The sequence below is a fragment of the Melozone crissalis genome, unplaced genomic scaffold (genome assembly GCF_028551555.1).
Source record: "Melozone crissalis strain CALT ecotype California unplaced genomic scaffold, PUWL_Pcris_2 ptg000005l_1, whole genome shotgun sequence".
NCBI classification, from domain to species: Eukaryota; Metazoa; Chordata; class Aves; order Passeriformes; family Passerellidae; genus Melozone; species Melozone crissalis.
This window is the reverse complement of record NW_026535783.1, coordinates 36509864-36528082: the sequence shown is the minus strand read 5'-3', so window position 1 is coordinate 36528082 and position 18219 is coordinate 36509864. Positions and strand designations below refer to the sequence as shown.

The window sequence follows — 18219 nt, the reverse complement described above, 5'->3', positions numbered from 1 at the left end:
CCCACCCAAAAAAGAACATCAAAGTGTATTCCAGAGTCAACCTGACATGGCCAGAAATGTCCTGGGAAAAATATACTTTACCTGAAAGTTTTCTGAAAGTTCTGGGAAAAATTGCTCATACATTTTCAGTTCTTCTATAGATCTTCCCAGTTCCTGTCTAGGTTTCAGTTTATTAATATCAGTCTCAATATCATCATTCTGAAAGATCACCAGAACAAATTAATCTTGCATCCAAAATTAATGATGTTCTACAACATTAATCTGAAACATTCACCTTTACTCTTGACAGCCATGCTTTAAAAGATAAAATACCACTATTTTAAAAGCAGCTGAACTGCAGCCTTCACCATGAAGATTTAGACTGCTCAGTATTATGAGTATGCTTAAGCCTCCATTTCAACAGCAATATTGCAAACATCTCAATTTTCTTGCTTTCATCCAAACTTATTATACACGGATATCAAATTTTACATGAAATCTCCTGCATATTCCCAGTACAGAACTTGGAATGTGAAGATTTCATCCGATTGCAGTGACAAAGCAATACTGCTTCTATGGAAGACACTCCCTCCATCAGGGCTCATGAGATCCTTGAATATAATATGTTTTTCCAGTTCATGGACTGACAATTCTATTAACTCCTAACTACCATAACATAAAAATACAGAATAGGGTAGTTCTGACCAAATACTCATCCATGTCCCAGATGGCAGCTAGAGAACACGAGAATATCTTCCCTAAGTGGTACAACAGTTAGATGTATGATGTCTACCTCTACAGCTGGTTGAACTTCAGCTACCTTGCTGAAACACTGATCCAGTCAATCCCAGTCCAGAATTCTGGAAAAGGTTAGAGCAGCTCCTACATGTGGACCAGCTTATGTGACAAAAGCAGGCTGAGAGAAGTTTAAGTTGGGAAGACAACACTGCTAAAGGAGTCTGTGGTTCTGTTCCACTGCACTCCAGATACATCAAGTGTGAAGCAAACAAATTTGACAAAAATCCTGAAGCAACCTGAACAAGAATGGTAGATATTTTTAAGCAGCACCCACCTTTTTTAAGTTTCTGAAGCATTTTTAATTTTAGAAATTGCCCTGAAAACCTCCTCAAACTGCTTCTAACATTTAAATGCACGTATTCATCAGATTCAAGCAACTTAAATAAAAAAATCACTATACCTGACTTTTGCCTATTAATTTTGTCTCTACCAACCTTAAAATGCTGGTCCTTGTCATCATCAATTTCAGTTTCAATTTCTGATTCTGTTTCAGCATCATCGTTATCATCACTTTCATCTACTACATCATCCACTACAATACAAAAAGGTTTTGAAAGGCAGATTATACATTTAATCCAACTATACATGCTCAAAGAAGATTTTTGATGTTCTGGGTTTATTTTCTTTTTCACTCCTTGAAAAAAATGTGAAAACCAACTAGTAAACTAGTGCTGGGGCAGTTAAGTTTTCACATAGTGTTTTCCATGCAGAAAATTTGCTGGTTGTCATTAAAAGGCTCATTCAGAGGTTTACAAATTATGCTGATTTTTTAGTGTACTCAGAATGACTACAAGTACTGCTTTTACAATACTGACTATAAAAGATTATATTTTTAACAAACCCAGACCTCTACCCACCCTGCAACATTCCACATCCCTTTTAATATAGAACTTCTTCCTTTTAAAGCACTATGTATCCTATTTCCTTTAGGCTTTTCACTTCTTTTTATAACAGGTAAAAAACCTATTAAAAACCATATCATTACCTCACTTTAGTAAACTAGGACATTTCTAAACAATCTACTGTATTAAGCAGAGATTTCATTTCTGTGGATTTTGAAACACACTTTTAAATCTATTTTCTACTTTGAAGACAAAACATAAACAATCTTTGAATTACTGGAGTCTGACCCACATGAACCCCAATAGGATAGCTTACTTTTAGACTATAAGTACATTTTGTTTCAGGAGATATCATGAATAAAAGATATTAATAAGCTGACTTTGACCCTTCATTTCAGATTAACTTTCTGACAACAACTTCATTCGTTGCTTACTGGGTCGGATACTATACCTTATTAGAATATGTATTAATTACCTGAAAATAATGAAAGGTGTTCACGATGGGATGAATCAATTTTCTACAAAGAACCATATAAATGCTTTGCAGTACAGTGTTTTCCAAGAGACTGCAACAGTCCAAGAAAGTAGCTCTACTTTCTTATGCAATTGAAGGAATAACCACAATAGCATACAAAAGGCAGTGCTTCAAATGGCGAAAGTTAATCTAAATTTGTCACATGCTAACTTATCAAAGTAACAAAAAGAAAGGAAGGTATACAAGCTCCTGTAAGACAGGATGTACACTACAACACATTCCACATAGAAGAATGTATATGCTGCATGAGTTGAAAGAAAAGACCATTTAAGTTTGAATACAGCCTGTTCTTTACACTTCAGAGTTTGGTGAACACCTTTTAGTCCTTGTTTCCTCTTTTATTTTATAACCACATGTGTCTGGACAAAATTTCTATCACTTTAAACTTAACATTAGAAACTGGTACTCCACACCAACAGTCACAGACCCTTTGCTCATTGAGAAGTGTCTCAGAGTCCTTTTAGCAGAGAACACAAATAAGTGCAATTGATTCCACTTTCCATAAAACAAATTAGACATACTCAAAGACAAAGTACTACAAAATCACCATACCATCAGGAGGCAAATTGTACAGCTGAGCCACAGGACCACTGGCAGGAATAACTGGGAGTTGGAAATGGAAAGTACTTTTAATAGTTGGTAAAGGAAGACGATTTTTGGGAAAACATTTTCTCATTATTAGGCTGGATGTATTGACGAGAGGATCAAGAGTTCTTACGGCAAGGCACTCCTGTTAACAGGAAAATATAGAAAAGTATTTCTCAAACTGAAAGTCAAACTGCATTTATATATTATTTACAAAAAAATTGGTTCATGTCTTCTTCAAAGGACAGAAAAACTTCTACCAACTCAAATTCACCTTCTTTAAAAATCCAAACTTTGCCACAGAAAGGCATTTTTACCCCCCCTTTTTTAAAACTAAGTTGTACCGCCCCTCCCAGAGATAGCCACAGCAAAATGACAGCAAACACAAATTTAATTCTATACTCTTTCAATGTTTCAGTGGGGTACAGAATATAGTCCTTATTCCCATAATCAGGAATGACCACCAATCTCATAAAAGAGATATGACAAACTTGAGGTCATAGCCAAAAAGGCAAAAACAACAACAGAAAAACCCTATCAGGATAAACTTACCTGCGAAGTGTTGTAAAGAATTTTCATCCCATTGGCATCAATAAATGCTTTTCTTCCCAGTTTGATGTTTGTAATACTTTTAATGCACTGTAACACTCCTTTACGTATCAGCATGAATCTGTGTCGACTGTCGTGACGGTGCCAATCAACATAAATGGTTAGAAGTGCCTGCACATATCCTCTGTCTACTGCTCTCCTGGCATTTGTTTCTTTGCAAAAAAAGGTAAGAAAGAAAATTAAAATTGCCCAGTGACTTTGATATTACTTTCAAATTTTACTTTCAATGTTTAAATTATTCTTTTTATCCAAGTAACTGAATGTTTCAGTTTGAGTAGTATTTTAGCCACCCTTAGCAGAGTTTTACATCAACCTAAACAGAAATGACTGGAAAATTAAGACCAATTAGCCTAAAACTCATTCTTGGAACATTTCAAATAATTTTCATGGTTCACTAGAAGAACGGCATGCATTACAGTTAAAAGACAATTGTAAGATGCCGCCACCCAGTAAATTAAAAATCAAAAATATTTCTACCAAGCATACCTATCACTATCTACACACACTGTCCAGATATAAGACCTGAAACAAACTTTTTTTCGCTTGCAATCCATATAGTTTTACATCTATCACTCAAATTTCATAAGCTGAAAATAATTCTACTCCAAATACTGGCTAATCAGTATGACAGCTGGAATATATACATTTAGTAGACTAATGTTGTTATGAAAATATTTAATCATATAAAGTATATGAAGTTACAAGTTACAACCACTAAGGAGAAGATATCCCTAAATAAATTAACAAGACCTCTTGTTTTAAAACACACCTTTTGAACACCTCATTTTCCTCCTCAATATTAAAGTTTAATTGCCAATTTACAGAATGGAATACTGGCAACAATTTGGAAATATTTCTTTTTCTTAGCTTCCCAAGGAGAAATTGCAAAATTCATAAATACACAAAGTGTAAGATAAAGGTATCACATTGAATAAACATTAATAAACTCTGTGATAGTCAGTACAGAAATTTCTCACCATTTGTGTGAAATGGTTTTCTGCCAATCTCATCACGTCTCAATTCTTATTCAACTCCACTAAAACTACTATGAATGCTGTCACTTTAACACAACTATTTGGAGAAAATGAGTTTTTAACTCCTTGCTAGTTACAATGCTGGTTCAAAATCGGCAGAGATGACATTGTGAGGATCGATTGCTGCTGGTTGAGACAGTCCATGTCTGGAAACACACCATTGGTTTTGTTACCTTTAGTTGCACTTCATGTGTCACTGACAGATTTGTTATTGGGACCCAAGTCCTAATTATTCAGGAAGGTACTAAAGAATACCTGTATTTTCCCTAGGCATCCAACAGATATTTCCAGATGTATGTGTAAAAAAGAGGCACAGGAGCTAAGCTACAGACATCTATCACTGAATGGCTGAGGTGAGTGAATATAAAAAGATATCTGTCCACCTTGGACCTAGATCAGTTCTGCAGAAGCAGTGCAGCCTTTCTGCTGCATAACTGACAAAACACTAACCAAGTATTAAACATTCATGTATATACAACATAAATAAAGCATCAGAAACTGCAGATGAAACTTATTTATAGGTTTCCTAGCCTTATTTTTGTTTTGGCTATCAACTTAATGCTTAGTTTTACTGTGTCCATATATACACACACACACATTATAGCTCAAGTAGACATTTTCTTGTAGTCAAACACTTACTTGATTTTAGCAATGCAGCAAGTGTGTCTAAAGCAACCCTGTCAACATAACAAGAAAAGTCAAAACAGCAACCAACCAGTAAGCTTAATCTATAACACTGTAAAACTATATAAAATATTTACTGCTTACAGACTTATAAAGAGTCTAACTTCATGTTTTCCTGGTTGCACTGTAGCACAGACTTCACTTTTATATTACTACAAGATCATGTATTTGAAGTCTTATGACAAAACGTAAAACTATCAATGCAACAGCTATACAAGCTTCCAGCTTTTGCAAAAACACTGAAAACGTAATGTTTATGACCAACACGCACTGGCTGTGATACTCTTAAACTCATGTCTTTGTTAGCAGCAGAACAAGTGCTTCCACAAAGTATTGGACATTATTTTGGAAAAGCCTAGGTCAATACCCACAGGCAGTATATGAATATACTGAGAAGCAACGCCCATCAATCTGTACTACAACACAAGACGGTCAGCATGAGATTTTTCTTGTACCCAAAGATGTTCCCTCAATTCAACCATGGAACAACAAAACATATATACTTATTTTTCATCTTTTTGAGAAGATAGATTTGATGCATCTGATGTTAGACCACAAACAAGGATATCATGATTAGTCACATCATAAAATAGTACGTTCATATATAGAATTTTAGCTGAGCCTTAAAGGAACAGGACTTGTTCCTGAGATCACCAACACCAGATTTTGATCCCATAACACTATTTCTTTTTGTTACAAAATTAGAATATGCATGATATGAAATTAATACTTTGCTAATCAGATGAAAAATTTAATTTTCCACTGGTATGTACTTTGAAAAGGTGGAGGTATATAAAGAAAGGATTATCTTCAGTTACATGCACTTGGCTACTTTTTAACCCTTAGTTCACCCAAAAAACCCAATCCAAATTTAAAAAACCCAACAAAGCAAAAAAGCTCAAAATCTACAACCACCACCTGAGTGAGAATCTAAAGTCACCACTTTCACCTACGCAGTGAATTTCAATTTTTTAACATAATAGCCCAGAAGACAGTAATTGCTGGGGCTTCCTAATCTATGTTTTATGTTCTTGATCCAGATGTCTACTTGCTTTGCAGAAAAATAGCAAAAAAGTCTATTATCAAACAAAAGGGACAGTGACACACTAAAATCACAAAGCAGGTGATAGAATAAGCTGTATTGGAAGAGGGACACAAGGATCATCAAGTCCAACTCCTGGCCCTGCACAGCACCACTCCCAAGAGTCACATCCTGTGCCTGAGAGCATTGTCTAACGCTCTTGAACTCTGTCAGGCTTAGTGCTGTAGAAACAAACTGAAAAATGATGGGATTGTCTTGATCTACTTGTTGTGATTTAGGGTTAACCACTGTACAGTTTCCATGCAGGAATATTAGAGATAAAAAATAATGCATATTATTTTACCAGTACTGCAACTAGACATTCAAGTATTTTGTGTTACTCTACTGGGAAAAAATAAAATTTCTCATATTTGTGATACTCCTTCCCATCATACTTCACTTTAATCTTCAAATATTAATTGTATTTGATTTCTCCAATATTGTTTTCCATTTACAAGTAAGTTTTGAAAAAACATACAAGGTTTTATCATATAGTCTATTAAAGAAATCTTACTTACTTCATAAGGCTAGTGTTCCTTTTACTAAAAGGGCCAATAATCTTAAACATCAGTTCTACTACTCCATTCTTTCCCAGAGATACTGCATTTACAGCTGGAAGTTAAAAGTAATCCATTTTAACACAATGTAGTAAGAAAGGCAAAAGAAAAAGACCCATATACTCAAAGCTAAAATTCACATAAGTTAATTTTGAAGTACAAAAAATGCTAGACATTTCAGTTCTTTAAGACATACAGTGACAAGCAGATGGCACTCTACACATAATTAGCATGATGACGCAGTCCTGATAAAACTTGGAAAAGAAGAAAACTTAATTATTACTTTACAAATAAAACCACATACTACTTCCAATGCAGGCTTCTGCTTTCTTTGTTACTAAGATACAACACAAAAGCAGTTTTCTTTATAGAAATTCAGAGTTTACTGAAACAGCAGGTATTCCAAAATTTCAGGTTCTGTGATTTGCCATAAAACATGACTATGACCCTTCAGTATTTGGACAAACAAGTATATTCACCAGGATTTGAAATACAAGAGTCTGCTACAAAATTTTAAAATGCCAATTGGTATAGCTTTCCTGAACTACAGGCTCTGAATACATGTTCTCAGGGGAAAAAAAAAAAAAAGTAATCCATTTGAATGGGAGCAAATGAAAAGAAATAATGCTAAGACCCATGTTAGAGAAATATGTGCTTAAAGTATATGTCTGAAGTACAACAGCCAACTGAAAATACAAACTGCTGACACAGACACAGAAATTCCATTCTTGACTGAGTTTAGCAATATGTTCTCCTAACAAACAAGGAAGAGAGCAGCTAAGAATTTCCTTCAATATAATAAACACTGTTATCACTGTAGAACTTACTACGTGAACCCAAGTGGCAATTTTATCACTATAAGCAGCAACATCATACCAGAACCTAAGTCAAGTTAGGACTTACTCTGAAAGTAACTGTACAGAAACTTGAAGAATTACTACTCATCAGAAAATTACAAATTACAAAAAATTACAGTAGTTTTTCTTTTCATAAAGGGTGAGAAATACAGAAAAACAGAACTGATCTTAGAATTCAAATTAGAGACTCAGTCCCATCTTCAGGATGAAGCAAGTTTTCAGGTAAGTAATGTAATTAACATAACTATCTGCATTAGATTTTTCATTTTAGGAGTGTTTCACCTCATAATCAGACAGCTCAACAGAAATAAAGCTTCCATGTTTTGAAAATATTAAGGCTTTATGAATTATTGCTGCTCATGTGAATGACCTGATTCGATAATCTTACAGATTACCAAATCAGTTCTCTGCGGGGGAACACGGCCATGTTTTAAATTTCTTGCACATAAATAAGAAGATTAACAACCATTTCAAGCTTAAACGAAAAAAATTAAGAGCATCTAACTGACAGCAGAGATACAGAAAGAACCTCACTATTTTCATCAATTTCCTACTGCCTGCCAAAACAACTAGGCTTTTGTGAAAGAATATTAGTCCAATAGTGGAGAGTGGAGTTCTTGAACAAAAGGAGTAAGGAAAAGGTTAAATTAAGAAATAATTAGGATACATTGAAATATTTTCTGTGTTAACCAAGTTTTAAATCAGTAATAAAGAAATAAATATAACATCAGAAATAAAAAACATGAGAATGAATAATAGAGTAATTTTGTATCTCTAAGTGCTTCTGCCAGCAAATCGCTAACATTTCTTTGGTTTAGAGCTTTAAACATCAGCACTTATGCAAATTAGATGGCTCAAAATTCCACACACCCAATAGCACTCATCAAAAAAATATTTCTTTCTAGAATTTAAGCATTTTGAGGATACAAGGACAAAATTCTCAGAAAAAACAACTTAAATAACAAACATTAAACAAGCACTCCAAGTTGATATTTTAACCTTATCTAGATAAAAAGCTTTATTTACATAGGAAAGAAAACAACTTTCTGCAATACTTACAGTTGGTTGAATAAACTCTTAATACTTGAAGACATGGCAATACTAGTCTGTGGTTCTGCAAATTATGCTTCACTAAATTCAATGATATGTTTAGGACTCCATTTATTCTTGCTTTCACGCCAATCTTCCTGTCTGACATCAGAGAAATACAAGACCAATCACACTGATTTTGAAATTGTTAAAAAAAATAGAAAAATTACTGAACTCTTTCTACCAATGTCAACTCTGCTAATCTACTTTCCACCATTCTTTCCTCCCCTCTAATTTACTTCACTTTAATTTTTTTCTTCTCCACCAGTTCTGAGTATGTGGATGCTTACACAATTACAGAAAAAAAATTATTAAGTTTCAATTATAAGACTGTAATTATTAAGCTATAATATCACCTTTTGGACCAATTTTTGCAAGGAGAGTATGAAGAAGCACCATTAGTTCTTCATTCGGTGGAGAGTCTTTGCTGGCACTCAAAAGCAGCTGTAACAAGATCTGTGTCCCTCCTTTGGTCACTAAGACACTTGCTCTCCGACCACCACCTAGAAATTAAAACTGAACTGATACATCTAAAGCAAAAGAACAATTAAATATCTAAGATATAGATATAATGAAGTTAGTCTTTAGAACATCAGTATTTTCTTTATATATGACTGCACTATGCAAGAACATTCTAGACTTACAGTAAACTATTGTGTAGGATTATTATAAAAGTAACTTCAGTCTTTACATTCTTTTAATTCTGCATATGCTTCAGCAATCAATAACAAAAACCAAAATAATGATACTTTATGAAAAAACCCAACAACAATAACAACAATAAAAAGTAACCAGAGAAAACAAACAAAAGATATCTGAAAAAGCAAGCATAAATATAATCATATATTACTCCTTAATGAAAACTTACCAACTGAGACTATCTCAATGAGAATATTCAATATATTTACAATAGTTTGAGGATCTCTTGTAGTCTGCAATAAAAAAAAGATCTGTGTTTAGCATGCAGTCTAATAATGGTTTGGATACTTAAAGACAGGAGGAATTACCAGCACAAAATTTAATAGAGCTTTGGATATACCCACATAGCAATCATCCCACTATGCAACCCAAATTAACCACAAAACCAATTAAAACACACTTTGTAGTATGATACATCAATTAGAACTGATAGGTGATAAGCAATTTCTGAAAATATCTAAATATAAGGGAGAGAAACTCACAAGTAGGTTACTTAAAAGTAGTATGTATTTATAACGAACCAACACAAGTTTTGAAGATTCCATAGGATAACAACATATTTCATAACACAAATATATTAAGAAATATATACATTTCCTTATGATAAAATGCAAAACTGCTATGAACCCATAACCAAAAAAATGTAAACATTTTACCTCTAGGGTTGACAGGATAATTTCTATTCCAGTGGAGCCCTTAGAAGTCATCTCCTTCCTGGTTTTTTCTGTTAGAGAAAAAGATCAATAGTGGCTTGTAGTAAAAAATATATGTCATCATCCACAAACTGACAAGAAAATTTACACTGCAAATAATAAAACTTATTAAAAATGCATATATGTATATACTAAGAACTAAGTAAAAGACTTCATTAATTTTAAAACTAATTTTTGTTTTCAATTGTTCAACAATCTTGCGATGGCCTAGAAAAAAAAGTGAAGAAAAATATTAGTAAGAAAGCTGCCTTCCAGATACTTCTACTCTTTACACATATATAACTCACAGACATATATACATATGAAGCAAATTATTACTTAAATTACAGCTTTTTGACAAGACAAAATGGACTCAGCACTACCAATACTATAGGAGATATATTAAACATGCTCTTAAACAGATGTTTTCAACAATCAGTGACAAAAGCAGATCACTAAGTCAAAACTTAAGTCCAACAAGGGAGATACAAGAAGCAAGGGTCAAAAGAGAAACTATTAAAACCACAAAGTTTAGATAATTACCTTGACTCTGGACCAGATGAAGGATCTTTGAGGTAACATGTCTGGCACTGTCTGATTCTCCTAACACAGGGTCCAAATTTATCTTCTCCAGCTGTGACAGCAGGGATATAGTCCGAGAACTGGCAGAAACACTACAAAAAAGATATGATTTTTCCATCTAAATCAGAGAAAAAAAGCTCCTAACAACAGAAACTTGATGCTAGAGTAAAGGTTGTGGCTGATTGACTTCCATATTTTATCTGGATTGGAAAACAGTCTTGATTCTCAATTCTGGCAAATTTACAGATTTTGCAAAGCCTGCACTGTAACAGACTAACTGTATGCAACAGCATCTCCAAGAGCAACTGTGAACAGGGAAATCAATTGCAGCAAGTAAAATGCAGCTATAGGTACAAATGTTCTTCATCTATGCCATCTAGAGTGACTTATATTTAATAATTTATGTTAAGTGACAGGATACCCTATCAAACCTGCCATTCAAGGAAAAACTGGCTACAAACAGACCAAAAGACAGCTTGTCTCACAAGATGGAATTACAGAACAGGAAGAAAATAATCGCATTTGTGAAGTGAGCAAACTAGCACACACCAGCTGAATAACAAGAACACCATTTTGAAGAAAAAAACGTAGGAAGGTTTCTAAAAGTATTATCCAAGTTTGGATTCATTTTGATTACAAGGGCATTTTGGCCAGCTGTTGTGGGTTTATGCTGACCACAAGCCAGGCATCCACCAAAGCCACTTACTCCCCTCTGCAGCTGAACAGAGGAGAGAAAATTTAATGAAGGGTCATGGGTTGAGATAAGGACTGAGAGGGATCACTCACCAAATATCATCAGGGGCAAAACAGGCTCAACTTAGACATATGAAGGGAATTTATTATTGACAAAATCAGAGCAGGACAATGAGAAAGTAAAATAACCCTTAGAAACAGCTTCCTGCCACCCCTCCTTCCTTCCAGCTCTGCTCCTACCCCAGCAGCACAGGGAGACAGGGAATAGGGGTCATGGCCAGTTCATCACCCCAGGCTTCTCCCACTGCTCAGGAACAAGAGTCATGGGGTCCCTGCTGCACCATGGGGTCCCTCCCATTGCAGACAGTTCTCCATGAGCTTCTCCAACGTGGCTCGATCTCATGAGCAGCAGCTCTCAGTGACCTGCTGCAGTGTGAGTCCCTCCCATGGACACACAGGCCTCCCAAAACTGCTGCAGCCTGGGTCACTCTTTTACAGGGTGCAGTCCTTCAAACACAAGCTGCTCCAGCATGGGGCCTCCCTTGGGTTCACAGACTCCTTTGTGCATCACCTGCTCCAGTGTGGGTCTCCCCCACCAGCTGCAGGTGGATCTCTGCATCCCCATGGACCTCCATGGGCTGCAGGGCACAGCTGCCTCACCATGGTCTGCGCCAGGGGCTGCAGCAGAACCTCAGCTCTGGTGCCTGGAGCACCTCCTCCTCCTCCTCCTCTTCCTCTGACCCTGGTGTCTGCAGAGTTGTTCCTCTCACGTGTTCTCACCCTACTCTTCTCTGACTGCAACTACATATGTGCAATATCTTTTTTCCTTTCATCTGAAATCTGTTATCACAGCAGTGTTATCACCGTTTCTGACTGGCCCAGCCTAGGCCAGTGACACATCTGTATTGGAGCCACCAGAGATTGGCTCTGCTGGACATGGAGGAAACTTCCAGCAGCTTCTCACAGAAACCAGCCCTGTAGCCTCCCCCCGCTATCAAAACCAGCAAACCCAACAGTCCTGCCAACAAAAAATTACCTTGAAAATGTATTTTAGTATAAGACACCACTTCAGTCCAGGCATTTATATAGGTAAGTAGAAAGAAAGAATTGCTCTAAGTGTTTATTCTAACCAGAATCAGTTTTATAGAAACTGTTTTATTTGTTCTATATTTTTAGATAAAAATTATTCAGAATAGTTTTGAGATTCACATTCCTACACAACAGTAATTTTTAAACAGATGTTTAACATTTCAATTGCAATCATGCAATTAACTACAGGAAACTATGACTTCCTTGCATTAACTAACTTGGCTTTTCATTCACAACATTAGAGTCCCCAAATAATGAACAATCATTCATTTTACACACACATAGCTTTATCTACAATAAAATTAAAGTCTACGATACTAGCTTTATGAATAGCCAGTCAGTTTTGTTTATACAGTGAGGAATTATTACTTCTTGATTTATATCTTACATCTGTGTAAAGGTTTCATGCTTACAGTTCACTCTACTAAAATGTTAAAATTATGGGAAAAAGTTAGTTGAGAGCAAAAGTTATACTGCCATGAAGGCAAACTGGTGTGAGAGCTGCACAGGAAACTGCTTCCACCACTCTCACTTTTCCACACAGACATCTAAATGAGAAGCATAGCCAAAAATCAATTTCAGATTACAGATGATACTTGCAAGCTACTAAGAACAAAAAAAAAAATGGTTATATTAATTATAGCTCTTAAATAGGAGTCATTTTATATTGTGAAGTAAACCTATCAACTTCTCAGGTATTTGATAGACTTTTTAAAATTTAATTATTAAAAAATTTAATTATCAAAATTTAATTATTTTTTAATCTAAATTAAATCTGTCTTGGGTGCTGAAACATTAATTCCCTTGTGTAAGTGAAGCATAATCTCTCCAATCCTTTCTCACCATCTAACACCATGCTGAATAGCATAAAGCCATTATTATTTGCATAAGCTTTGTTTTCCTTATCTCTGCTTCTCTGTTTATCTGCTGAACTTGAAATGCTCCAAAATTGACACAAGATTGTAATGCAATCCACAAGCTCTGTTGCTCCAATACACAAACTGGTCAAATTATATAGGATGTTATCTTCACCAGCTCTACAAGCAAAAGAAGTAAGAGTCCAGCCAATCCACACATGTAAGCTGATATGTAAGAGAATTGCTGCTTCAGTTGGTGTGTGTGCACGTCACTTCCATTGTGGTACACCATTGGTCCCACAACGAAATTAATGTCGTTTGAAAGATTAAAAAAGTCCAAGAAAGCAAAGCTGACGCTCAGGAATAATAAGTAATAATAATAACAACAACAATTTTTCTAGAAAGTCTTTGCAAAGATAGAATTCACCTATAGGTATTAAAATGTCAGAGAAAACCTGATTTTTGACTGCTGCAGCCTGCAAAATTCAAGCAACACTGACATATGGAAGCAATTTACCATGTACAAGAAGCTGCCATCTAACACAATTCCTCCATAGTTAATAAAAGCTTTAAATGGTTTAGGTAGGGTAAATAATTCTCAGTACTGGGCAGTATAACAACTTAAGTTCTAAGATTTAGAGTTGTAATCTCCTCCTGGGGACAGAGTTTCTACCAACAGCAATAACTGCTTATTACAGCAGAGATATCTTTAAAATGGTTTTAGGCTATTCATCTTGTATAAAGTCTGCCAACATAAATACAGCTATCTGCATTTCATGTCTTCAGCATACACAATAAAGCATCCCTAAAAGTTAACACCAGCCAACACTGAAATGCAAATAAAGTCTTGATTTCCTCTTAGTTATGGCTGAGTTTTCTTCTTAAAACAAGAATTATACTCTTATTTACCAATATTCTACACTAATCTACATAGTGGTTATAAAACTATTTGACAGTTTTCAATGCCTGCACAGTACATCAAAAAGACCACAGGACAGGAACTACAACAGCCAGACAGACATGTAACAGCAGAGTTGGTAATATTGCTGGGACCACCCATTTGACCTCAGAACAAAATGAAAGCACAAGCTATACTGAGACTCTCTCCTATTTGTAATGCAAACACGTATGTTTTGACCAGTAAACCCTTCAGCAGCCAAATCTAGAAGACAGTTCTCCAAAATGGTGAGGCACCACGGAATTCAGTATTTTCAATCCCACAACAAGAAACATTCAGAATGGACTCTGTCCTGTACGATGTATGTTTCCTCCCAAGCTGCCAACATTGCAGAACCTCAAATGAATATCCTGAAAACTGTGCCCAGACTTGTGGTGACCAGACAGAGACACAACAGGAGCTAAAGACTCAGGGAGAAGAGCTGAGACTTTCCTGTTCTTGGACTGTGAAGGCATAAAAGCCCAGGGCTTCCTTTCTTGGCGGTCGCTCCTAGGAGACACCAGTTATGTTACTGCACCATGAGTATATTGGTTTGCAGAATGAGACATTGCTAAGGGAAATCTGTGGTCAAACTGGTACAAATGCAACACAGACCAGTCTCAAGAATTCTGACTGGAGTATCCAACATGAATTTGAATCATCATCCATCAAACCAGAAGACTAACTATGGTTTCTACTCAGTCAAAAGCCATTGTCAGAAAGAATGGGATGACTCTGACTGACCTGACACACCAACATGCACCTCTCCAGAGCTCAGCACCTGAGCTTCTCACTGATGCTGGAGGGGCACAGAAACAATATGAGACTAGTTTTCCCACAAGGTGAAGAACCCTTCTTGTTATTAGGCGTAACATTTTTCACCCCGTCCGTTCTAAAGCCTGCTCATAAGAGCACTACGTCACTGAGGGTTACATAGAGTCTCTGTTATCTTTAATTCCTAAAAAGCATGACTAAAGAGCACCAAAAGAAACTTGATAGCACCATAAAAACTATTCTCTTCAGGTCTGGATAAACACCAGAGCTGCTCTTCATCACACATATATGCCAGACCAGTCCCTGATGACCTGCAAAAATGATTCAATAACCAAAGACAATCTCATTCTTTGTATCCCTTCATTTGAAAGGCTTTCTCCCTGAAGTTTAATAGTGTCACTTTAGGCACTTCTTACTATAAACGCAACTGTCTTTTATCTGTTCCAGTGACATACTTCTCTAAGCATAGTATCTTGCACATATTTCCATTTCCAAATATTCTTAACTATTTTCTGCATTTTACAAGAGTATTTCGAAATAATTTGGTCCTCCAGTAGTTTTGCAGATCTTTTGAGCTTCAAGTTGTCCAAAATTTCAACAACTTCCCTCTCTTACAGATCATTAGTAAAAAAACCAGAATATTTGCCACCGTTAGCTGTAACCAGAAAGAGAGAGAGCACATCCAGAAGTAAATAGTGCACCATTTCCTTCTGACAGACATCAGCTACGACTGATCTTGTATCCAGTCAATGCTCTACCCTGTCCAAAGACAACCAATAATTATTATTCTCTGACAGATTTACACTTTCTTTAAGCATCCTGAGGTGAAGTTTACCAGGCTCAGTTGATCTCGTACAGCTCATATCTCCACAGGCAGGAAACTCTTTCTTCATTCCACATTCAAATGTTACAGTTCAAAATGCCCCTCACACCATCACTTTGCCTGGAAGGAAGCACCCCTGTCCTTATGTCAACTGTTACCAAAACTTAGAACATGACATGACTCTAGCTAACCAGGGAGCTTTGCAGACTTCCCCTTTCTCTGGTCAGGAAAGCCACAAAAAGATAATAAGGAAGCATGCCCAGAACCAAGGACTTCAGGGCTTCACACTTGAAAGAGAGCAACATCAACAAGGGATTCACATTTAAAGGAGAACTTCCTCAAGAAGAAAACATCATCTCAAAGAGAGATTCCTCATTACAGGAATACTTCTTTCACTCCCAAAAGATTTAAGCATTTGAACTCTGATAATGAAGAAGTGATAGGATTCACAATCCTCCATTACTCACTGTATTTCACTTCCACTATGCAAATGCTAAAACAGATCATTGCAGTTTTCTACACGTCTACCCACAATGAGAAAGATAACTCTAAGCCATAGCTGCTCATAAAAATTCAATTGTCTTAGAATGGTTTTTAGCTATTGACCTTGCAAGAAGCCTTACAAAATGTAATAGTCAAATGAGGGATGTCACAGGTTTCTCAATTACACCTACTTCCCCTGAAACTGCTGTTTGCAGTCAGCCAGCACACAGATGTATAAGGGAGTTCCTTCTTCCCCCACAGTAAACAGATCTGCATTTTAGCACGTTACCATGAGCCTTTAAAACAGGCAGGCTTCTCATGAGTTTGTTCGGATTTTGTTCTAACACAAATAATTTCAAACTATGGTTTAGTTGTTTTTTCCTCAACCACTTCCAGAGTTTTCAAGTAATGGTTAGAGAGCTGATACTTCTGATTAGAGTTCATAGCTATCTCTGTACACAGAGTCACCATAACTTATTCATGATTTAGGGAACAACTGTTTTGAACTGCAGGGATGGAAACTTTCATTTTGTCTCTAAGTAAAAAAGAATAAACGACACTTAAGTAGCAACCCTGCAAATACCTAATATTCTTTGTGATAATACATTTTATGCATTATAATTTTCAAGAATACTCATTGCTGACAGAGAGCTTGCTTTGCTTATCATAATGCCTAAGGGGCTAGTCTACCACAAGAACAAAACATAAGATCTTTTGATCTACCCCTCACAAAAACAGGAAAAACCAGCCTGATATAAACCCTAAGCCTGTTCCACCCAAAGTCAGCAAAAGTAAGGATGATTCTACATACAAGAATTTGAAGTCAAATTTTAAATAGATCCCAACATACAAACATAATTCACAGTAGAGCATGTTCTTAATGAAAATTCACCTCCTCCCACAGAAAATAACTAGTACTTCAAAAAACTAAAACTGAAGCCAGAATTCCCAATTTTGCTGACTTCACTTTTTTTTCAATCTGATTACATGATTTGATTTAACAAGTTGGTTCAATCTGTGCTACGTTAAGCACAGAAAGCCTCTAAATAGTTTCCTGATGCTTAACAGCCTTCCAGAGAATCTCACACATTTCTCAAATGCTAGCTAAGACAAGTTGGCATGAAAATAACAAACATGACTTTCCAACCTGGCATCTTCTGCATCCCACTTTGGTTCATCCTAGCTGTGTGTTGGATTGCAAGATTGTTGCAGGATGACATACATCTTATGACAAATTCATGCCTTCTTATACAGTATTATAGCCTTCTTTAACTCCCTCAGTAGAAAAAACTTTTTTTTTTACCAATATGTGCATAAAATTATGAAATTAATTAAATTTTCAATTAAATTTAGTATGTATTATTAACTGAAAATTTATATTTAAGAAGTTATTTCTTAAATGTGAAGATACTTTGTGTTAATCAGTATTGACTCCCTCAGTGTTTCAGGAAACCAACGCGCATATCCCAACTAGAGACCCACAATGTGTATTTTATTTATCTTCTTTTTAAGAAGATACAAGATATTCTTACTAAGATAAAGATTGTTTTTTCACAAATCTCAAATAGCTTGATGTTAAGAGGTGACTGTAGCTTTAAATTTACCTTTTTTCAGATGATGCTTTTGCTTTGTTCATATTGGAAGTATGATTCTTCAAATCACCATCTCTGACAACCTGTAAGATATTAAAAAACAACATATTATTGACATCTTTTGCTCTTTAGAGAAGAAATGCTGACACCATACTGGATGTCCCTTCACTAGAAATGCTAAATTAATTCACAGTGATTGCATTTCTCCACACTGTCACGAGCTCTTCTCCCTTCACACTATTTGATCCAGTTTTTTAAAATAAACTATTGCTTTTTAAGCATGGAGTATGATTCTGCATTATAATTCAGGCCTACCAAGGTTCAGAAAGTCTGATGACAATAAAATAG

General features: G+C 35.7%; 1 protein-coding gene across 5 annotated transcripts in view; it reads right to left on the bottom strand.

The window, feature by feature from the left end:
- AGTPBP1 (ATP/GTP binding carboxypeptidase 1) overlaps positions 1–18219 on the bottom strand; it is a 62313-nt gene that overhangs the window by 34804 nt on the left and 9290 nt on the right. For all 5 annotated transcript variants that reach the window (XR_008483268.1, XR_008483269.1, XM_054281155.1 and 2 more), the window contains exons 3-14: positions 17884–17954; positions 10585–10715; positions 10006–10073; positions 9519–9582; positions 9007–9153; positions 8621–8752; positions 6666–6759; positions 5022–5059; positions 3292–3500; positions 2707–2884; positions 1212–1309; positions 82–198 (exon numbers count right to left, since the gene is read on the bottom strand). Coding sequence is in view for 3 of the 5 variants with exons in the window: in XM_054281155.1 (XP_054137130.1) it covers positions 82–198; positions 1212–1309; positions 2707–2884; positions 3292–3500; positions 5022–5059; positions 6666–6759; positions 8621–8752; positions 9007–9153; positions 9519–9582; positions 10006–10073; positions 10585–10715; positions 17884–17915 (1308 nt within the window). In the remaining 2 variants the exon portion in view is untranslated. The remainder of the gene's footprint in view (positions 1–81; positions 199–1211; positions 1310–2706; positions 2885–3291; positions 3501–5021; positions 5060–6665; positions 6760–8620; positions 8753–9006; positions 9154–9518; positions 9583–10005; positions 10074–10584; positions 10716–17883; positions 17955–18219) is intronic.